Here is an 8996-nt window from a genome sequence, read left to right as displayed (position 1 = left end):
CTGTAATGGAAGACGCGAATGAGCCGTTGAATCGATGAGTTTTTAATTCAGTTTCTATCTTTTGCGATCACAGTGCCACTGGGTAAGGGAAAAAGCACGGTTCCTCGAATCGATTATTTTTCTTCCAGAATACAAGACCATTGAGCCTTGCAGGGCAAAGAAAATATAAACTGATCTTCGTACTAAAAAAAATTGAATCAAAGTACAACGTAATGTACAGTTTTTATACGATTTAGTTGACACCATTTTGCCATCTTTTACTATCAGTACAAAGAATTCCAGGGTTTCAATGAATATCAGTGCACTCATGAATGCATAAAAATATTTTTCGTAACCTCCATACACTTTACAGGATTGTTCGAAATTTCTCGGTCTGTGGTTTAAAAAAAATTTGAATTGCATTATTTCGTAATATTAACGTAAAAACTTTCGAGTACATTGTAGGTGTGAAAAAAGTATTTCCGCAGATAAATAATGTGACGAAAAATATTCCAAAATGAAGTGAAATATTCTAAGCTTTTCTCACATTTCTGGTTGTAAACTTGAAAACGAAGCTCAAAAGAATTACGATGATATTTAATTCCTTTAAATGTTCACGTAAAGGCTTGTTATTTTCACGTAAATGATCGCGCTTTTCTATTTCTTCCCCGGGGCCAGAAACCACACAGCTGAAAAAGGTACAACATTTTGCATCTTCGGATGCAGCGATGTAGTGGACCGTACAGGAATTTTCAAACGCATGAAAATGAAAAAAAAACTGCTCGAACTGTTTCGCGTGTTGCGAACGAAACTCTGATTTCTGATCGAAAAAATCCTGCGGCAAAGCGTTTGAGTTTAAAAAATAGAACAAAACTAAAGTAAAAAAGGGAACATGAAGTAAATTCGTGCTGAATGGTGTGCATGAATAGACGTGGGAATTTTTGCTAAAAGGTGTTGCTTCACCGTGTTGAATCAGGTCGAAGCTTGTTGAACGTTGTTCAAGTATCAGTAATGGGGACGCTGGAATGACCGACTTAATTAGATTAGATGTTAATTCGATTGCATGCGCTATTACCGAGCTCAAGTTTGGATAAACACGTATTCTGACAAACTTCCAAAATTTCCATCAGACTCAACGTTAACGTGAGCGTAAAAGCATCCAGTCTGTTTCATTGAGGTAAGTTATAAGTAGAAAGAAAAGTGTTAACTGCAATGAATGAGAATCATTCGTTCTCGTATTCTGTTTACGTACGATTGTTATTTTTCATTGGGTATAAATTGCGACTGGCATGTTTCAAAAAAAAAATGACGATATCACATTCAACAGACATTTTTTACTATCCTAGAATCTCAAAATGTAATTATTTGTATATGAAAGTTTTACGAAATTGTGATTAATAAGAATTATAATGGTCAATAACAGAAATTCGAAGTTTATGCTGTGAAAAAGAAAAAGTAAAAAAAATCACTTAAATTTTAATAAAACTAATTTAAGTAATCAAATAGTTGCTTGGACTGATCAATACATAAGGGAGAATTTATACAGTATTCCAAATACGAATTTAGTATTGCAGTCCTCTCTGATTCTTACTCAAAATTGAAAGAATTTAAAAAATATCGAATCTTATTTCAAAATATTGATTTGCAACGTATATTTCCGTTCTTGGTTAGTGTTGTCAATATACTGCGAGCGACGAGTCGAAAAGCAGATACAACAGCTTCGGTTAATGAGGGAGACTACTCTGGCAAAAGGGATTCCATCTTGTTTGTCGCGTTAACAATTTACCTGAATAAATATGTTCAAAGACGTTTTTTTTCGCATATTTTAAACTCCTTCCCTACAAAGTTGAAAGACTGCATTCGTCATACGTATACTCACGAGTAAAACGGTTGCTGACACTGCGTTACTGTTGTGTATAACGTGGGTCGCTTCGGACAACGCTTGACGCCTTAGGATTCTAGCACCGTTACTAAGAAAAGATGCATTTCGTAGTTGGTCAAGGAATTTAATTGCTTTGTATAATAAGTCTCGCCTCAAAATTGCTCTCATAGGAAAATTCCATTAAAACTATTGGTAATCCTCTAAACTTGAAGATGTAATAGTTGAGGGTGACCTTTGCAACAAGACCAATTTGACCTGGACAGTTCGTCTTTAAGGTCACCTCGAATAGTTTGCCTCCTGGTAGACGCTGACGAAATCCCGTAGAGACTTCCAAATACCCTTCCCCTCGTTTGCCAAGAGAACCTCCATTGACACATCTCGTTGCTTCTCCTTTTTTGAGGTGTACTACCTTTAAGGATACTGGGCTTTCTTTTATGCATCGGATCTTCTTTGACACCATGTTATTTTCCTACATATAACGAGACGATTTCGTATTTAACCCTTAGTGTGCACACCTTCACAGCGAGACATTTCGTGCACATGGGGTCACTTTGACCCCGGGTCATTTTTGACATCGAATATCTCGGTAACTATGCGCTTTACGGAATAAAAGGTTTAGTCACTTTTTGCAGTGAATTGATCCAACTTTAAGGCTGCAAAGTCAGATTTCCAAAAAAATCTTTTTTCATTGTTCAAAAACGTGCTCAAAGTTGTTAGTGCGCGTAAAAAGCACTTTTTCGGTTAAATCTCTCGTGAAAAATTAAATTTTGAGTTTTGAAAAAAATCCTTACAGAATTTTACAGACAAGGGTCCATGCTTTGAGGGAAAAATAGTCCACTTTGCAATCGTTCCAAAAAGTGTATTTATTTTGGAGTATGAAGTTGGCTATGCTCCCTACTTTTAGAGAGGGGATAACGATTTATTAATATTGGGGGTTTTACTTATGAGATGCTCATCTGTAAATGCTATTCATGTGAGAAAAAAATTTTGAGGTCAACCTGACCCCAGATGCACACTAAGGGTTAAAAAATCATCACATGTTACAAGACTCACAAAACTATGCACTTATAACTGGACCTTTTACCGGAATTTTGTCAGATGATTGGAAACAAAATAAAACTCTACTTGTACCACTTAAAGTAAACGCGGACTCCGTATATCCGAGCAGTTGATAATAATTAATTCTATTAATACACACCGGTGCAAAAGAATCTCAACAGTCATTGCATTTTCTACAATGTCTAAACGAAGTAAAATCGCGTTTGAATGGGTTCGTTATTCTACAACCGTTTGTGATTTCGGCTTGACCGTAGCGTCGATAAATTCATTGACAGGAAACGCGATACACACTAGCAATCAGTGGTCAATTAATTTCGGAATGAGAATTTTGATTGCGGTTTGCACTTATGGTCAATAGGCCAATATCAGATATCCTCGTGATACCCATGACGATATTTCTTCATCGGTATATATACGCGCGACATGACTTCGTCATATTCGTACGTGGGATAATGAAATTGCACTCTCTCGATTAATCCGTTAAAATGCCTAAGTATTCGGGGAGGTTCAGAAAAAATCCTTTCAAAATAAATTTCGTTAATTTTTCTGTCGAAACACTTTGAAAATTCGGAAGTCTAACGTATACGTATCTATGCGAACAGAAATTTCCTGAGTTTTTAGAATCTTCAAATCTAACCCAATATAAAAGATCCAAAGAAAATATGATTTACTTTAATTTACTTTAATATATTTACGTTTAGAGATGTCTTCCAGATGGCTCTTTCTGCTGTCAAATTTATCAAGCAGCTCTAACATATATTGTAGAGGCTCAATAATAAAATTTTGTATGAACGAATTAAATATATTTTATGCATAACAAGAATTTGATTTTCCTCTCTATCTGGGACTGTATACTATATGCCTTGTCAACGATGGTTTTCTCTCCGAGACTGCGAAAATATTTCGAAGCCATGTCATATCGTTGACACCGTGTACATTTTTCTGAATCGTTTGGAAGGGGTGAAATTTAATTTAATTTTTATAATCTCTACAGTTAAACTTCATTCCCAAAAATAATATTTTCAATCAGTTGCTTTAACGGGAATCTTAATTAGGTAAAGTTATCCCAGAATTTTTATTGACTTTTTTGAACCATTTTCGATTGATACTCTAACAAATTCATTCCTATAATTCAAGAACTACGAGATTCACGATGAAAAATCCAAAGCCATGTAGCTTTTTACTCCCGCTACAATTTCCTGCAAACTTTTCTCGTCTCAGGGTCCTTATTTAGTTCAAAACTAAATAAATTCTTTTAATAGTAGGCTATGGTTAGCCTGGCTCCCATAGCACGACGACCAGGGAAGATATTCCTAGTGGAATTATCTTACTAGCGATAAAAAAGGATACGCTTTTAACGTTTGTCGAAGAGCTTTCCGTTTGAACTCGCCGAGGTCACGACTCAGGCTGATCCGAACGTCAGAAAAAATTCCATCGCTTTGCTGTGAAAAAATTGTCTGTTTAAACGATGCCTCACCCGATCTTCAAATAATATTCAAGCTCTTTTAAAACTTTTCTGTGAGACAGTCATCATTCACGCAACTCTTCTCGTCTTTGTGTATCTGCTGAACAGTTCGGACACGATCATGCCGTTAACCGATATACGCGATTCGTAAAACGATTCGATGTGACCTTTAGACACGGCGTTGTTGCATGGTGACTTATTCAACCTCAGAGTCCAATCTAGCTACCCAATGTTAGAGCTCGAAGTGAGTTAAGGTCCAGCGTACACAAAACACAAATAGTTGCTTTGTGGAAACGCTATTCAAGCGTGTAGAGGGCATAGAATAGGTGACGGTACGAGAAGTGGATTGTTCGTACCCGAGGCAGTGGCAAGCTATCTACGTTAAGTTCGCGTATTCATTGTTCAGATAATTGAAAATTTTGCCACAGTAAACGGGTGTGACTATCTTAGTTCCGAATCTCGTTTTCACTCACTGAGCCACAAAAATGACCATTGATAAAAATGGTCTGAGCTTACCGGTACCGATTCATCCTCACTTGGGTCAGAATCCGACGACTCATCGTAGTGTACAGAGGAGAAAAGGCCAACGGCTTTTCTCCTAGGACGTCCGTTGAAGTCATCTTCATCGTCGGATGGACTTTCGTCCTTGATTTTTTTGAGCGGGCTCGGAGATGGTGACCTTGGAATCCCACTCGTACTTGGCTGCAAAAAAGTATCCAGCGACGATGGTTTTTTGTCTTGTTTGTCCTGCGCATCACCCAGCAACAAAGAGAAGTCGATCGACGATGCGCTCTTATCAAATAGAACTCGAAGTTCCTTCAATGAAGTTGCTGTTCGCCAACATTTATCATCACGAATCTTCGTCACTCGTGGAAATCTTATGCTGATGCTGTCCGCTGTGTGAACACCTTGGTTCGTAAATTCAGCTCCAGTTATTTCCCAAACGGGTGACTTCTGCGGATCGCGAGCTATGAAATCCGGTACCATTGGCCTGTTTACTCTCAGCCAGTTTGGCACGAGATTATGATCTTTGCCAATTTTTATCATGTCCAGTTCGTCCTGAAGTCTCGCTAAAGTTGCATCGTCGTGGCCACCGTGAACCTTTGCGAGGGAACAACGACAAAAAAAATATGAAAATATTCGATCAATCATTTTCAAAAAAACAACATTTTTCATCTGTGAAAGTTATGTCTGATTAAATTGGCGTTTTTGACAGTTTATATCGGATACCTTGGTTACCGTAACCCACTGTTTAGTGTCATCATCATAACATCCCATGAGGAAAACGGACATCATTCCACCTGCGACAAAATTATTCAAATCATATATGAAGTATAAGAAGTAACAGAAGAAAATCTGTCAACAACTCTCGTGCAAACCTTTATTTCCGGTACCATACCAAGCACCGAGAACAACGAGATCTGCGCTATCCGCCATTGCCCCATCGAACAAGTAATCCTTCTTCACCTTCAACCAATGTCGCATCCCGGGCTCGTACAAACTCTGCAATACCAACAGTCAAAATAAGGAAGGGAATGTTACTGACAATTATACGAGTAAATTCAATGTAGAGAAACCTACGTTTATATCTTTGAGAACTAATCCTTCGAGGCCCATTTTCAATACCTGGGCAATCATCTGAGCCAGATCCTTCGGATCCTGCGAACCCATTCGTATATGACTTTGCAGATGATAATGCGTTGTGATTAAATATTTAAAAAGAAAACTGAACTTACGTGAACTTCTTGGACTTCTGAAAGCATTATTCGGTTTGGAATGATGGTCATTGTGTTTTTCAGAATTCTTCTGCGCTCCTTCATGGGCCTGTAAATAATAAAATGCTACACCTTTCTGATCCAATAATCTTGTATGCAAAAATAAAAGTCTCACTTGTTCATGAGGACATCACCGTTATAATACAAACAGTCGAAGACGAACAGACAAACGTTGGCATCTTTAAATTCTTCTTTCTGAAAGAATTAAGCACATTGTGCGTTTGATTGTATACAGAAAAGCTCTTGTTTAGAGGGTCTGCGCCTTCATAGTACCTTGTGTTTTCCTAAGGATCCAAATGGCAATGGTTGGCCGGTGTTTGTGTCGATCATGAGTATTTCACTATCCAGAATAAGGTCATCGCCGTCAGGAAAAGCTTCGGGTATATAGTCTTTGAACAATTTGATCTGAAACAAAAGAAACAGAGAAACGATTGTCCGGAACATTCCTTTTTGGGTTCTTCCTCTGATGTAATCGTCTACGAGGTCTGGGTATTTTCGTCATTCCAAAGACCCCAGGACCCCTCCAGACTTCGATGATTCATTCGCGTCTAATTGAACTGACAGCTGGGTATTCAACTCATAATTAGCCTTTTTTGAGTGACCCAGACAGTGCTAACAATTTAGGTCGAAACATTGACCTGGCATTCATACAAATCGGCGGATCAGGTACATTGAGATTTGACATTGATCGGAAGGTATCGAACAGACCGACAAAAGACTGCCACCCTTGAAATTGTGTCAGGTCAAGTGTGCATTTAAGGAGTTTCGGTACAAAAGTCTAAATATTAAGAAATTGATGAAATTTGGTGATAATGTTCTTCAACATCAAGTGCGAAAACACAAATTTTTTCAAAATTTTCTTCTACTTAGTTATCGAGTAATTACGCATTAAAGCAGATTTCTTATGCCCGGAATGTATACCTATATATATGGAAACGCTATGCTTATACACGTCAACTTTAGTGATCAATTACTCGATAACTGTGTAGAAGAAAAATCTTAAAAAATTTGTATTGTCAAATTTGGCACGAAAGAATATGTTCACCAAATTTTATAAAATTCTGAACTTTTTGAAATTTTTTATGCTTTTAGCATGGTTTAGCATGGCAACATTGTATCGCCTGTACCGAAACTCCTTAATGCAGCCAGTTAGTGATTTCATTGGACAAAGTTTTCGAGCTCACCGAATATGACACGACCCACTTTCGTGAAATTGAAATGGTACATTTTAACTAATATTTTCAACTCATCGAATTACTATTTTTTTTCAACATTGATTTGGACTCTAGGCTAGAAACCGTCAATAACAATGGATTCTGGAAATTCCATTGACACCCAACTCTTATAATTTTTTTGTTTTTTTTTTACCTTATGTGGCAGCACTGGTTTGAGGGATCTGCTGAAGTATCGAAACTCGGTTCCTTTTTTGTGCACTTGTACTCTTTCTCCATCGTACTTCACCTCGGACAACATGCCATTGGGACATTTTTTCATAGCCATATCAACTGATTTACACGGTTCTGCCTGTTCAATGAGAAATCATACAGTTTCGATAAATCTCATGTTACGATCTCTCAAGAAAAGAATCTGAAATATTTTTTGTGGCCACCTTAGGATACTTCTCGATTATGCTTTGCGGATAAAGTCATTCTACAGCCGAATTTCTAAGATTCTGACGAAATAATGAAGAATCGATTTTCCTCCACGAAAAATATTAATTTTTATATGAATATTTCAGAAATTTAAGTGACCATTGGCAGCAGATTATTCGGCTCTTCGTTTTTGTTTCAAATTCGTCCATTTTGATTCAGTATTGATTTAATGTTAATATGAGTAGCCATATTATGATTGACCGATTTTGTCGGTTAGCGCGTTCAATTTAATTTAGGATTATTGAAAATTAAAAAAAAACTTACCAGCATGGGTAAAACCGGTGTCATCAGTGACAGCGATATAGTGGCGTTCTTTCCAGCATTTTTTGGAGAATCCTTAATCGACGTAGACGCTCCAGTTGACGAATCGACATTTACACAACGTTCTATCACAGCGCCAAGGTCATTCGAGACTTGGTAGGCCTTGTAAGCATCTGGATGAACCGCCTCGAGTCTACGGAGGACGGCAGACATTTTTCACATCGTCAAATTCTCAATGAAACATTGAAAACTCCATAGATTAATGAGCCTGCCGATTTTTAGTTGACAGTTGGAAAAAAACTCACATGTGTTTAGGGCCGGCGTTGATTCGCAGGTCTCGCTTGATCAATCTTATTATCATCTTCAGGTCATTAGGTGTGCATCTGATTCATCAGAAGGATCAAAAAATTAATTATAGAAATCTCAAATGAAATTTCGAAAAATTGTATGAGGTTGATACTCATGATTTGATGTAATATACCTGCTAATAAGTGATCGAAAGTGTTGAGCCTGGTCATCCTCTTTCGTGAGTTGAGTTAGTTCCTCCAAAAATTCATCTACCTGTGACGTTACCGACATAAATTCACATTTGTCAATCTATACTTCGTCAAAGCTCCCTTTTTCTCTTAGCCATCAATAATTATTTTCACCTGACACTTCATATTGTTCACTTAAAGTGCAGAGATATGCAAAATTAGATATGAGAAAAAGTTGGTGTTCGTTTGAATGGTTTGAAGTGACTTTTGTCGAGAGCCTGATAATTAATTGATTTACGACGCTGAAGTCGGCAACGTTGGAGTCCAACGAATTTAACGAATAAAACATTTGTAATTAACTTTTTTTTATTTCACGAAATCATTGGAGATTTTTTTCACATCATTTCGTTGGATTCGAACGTTGCAAACTTCAACATCATAATTGAT

At 37.3% G+C, this 8996-nt stretch overlaps 1 protein-coding gene across 1 annotated transcript in view; it reads right to left on the bottom strand.

The window, feature by feature from the left end:
• DNAlig3 (DNA ligase 3) overlaps window positions 1-8996 on the bottom strand; it is a 49507-nt gene that overhangs the window by 2595 nt on the left and 37916 nt on the right. The window contains exons 5-17 of the mRNA XM_043414592.1: window positions 8555-8634; window positions 8379-8456; window positions 8077-8266; window positions 7529-7684; window positions 6434-6565; window positions 6276-6355; window positions 6122-6209; window positions 5967-6044; window positions 5765-5888; window positions 5616-5686; window positions 4902-5486; window positions 4271-4362; window positions 1859-1949 (exon numbers count right to left, since the gene is read on the bottom strand). Of these exons, the coding sequence (XP_043270527.1) occupies window positions 1859-1949; window positions 4271-4362; window positions 4902-5486; window positions 5616-5686; window positions 5765-5888; window positions 5967-6044; window positions 6122-6209; window positions 6276-6355; window positions 6434-6565; window positions 7529-7684; window positions 8077-8266; window positions 8379-8456; window positions 8555-8634 (1845 nt within the window). The remainder of the gene's footprint in view (window positions 1-1858; window positions 1950-4270; window positions 4363-4901; window positions 5487-5615; window positions 5687-5764; window positions 5889-5966; window positions 6045-6121; window positions 6210-6275; window positions 6356-6433; window positions 6566-7528; window positions 7685-8076; window positions 8267-8378; window positions 8457-8554; window positions 8635-8996) is intronic.

Source organism: Venturia canescens, chromosome 3 (genome assembly GCF_019457755.1).
Source record: "Venturia canescens isolate UGA chromosome 3, ASM1945775v1, whole genome shotgun sequence".
Lineage (NCBI taxonomy): Eukaryota > Metazoa > Arthropoda > Insecta > Hymenoptera > Ichneumonidae > Venturia > Venturia canescens.
This window is presented reverse-complemented; position numbering and strand designations above follow the sequence as displayed.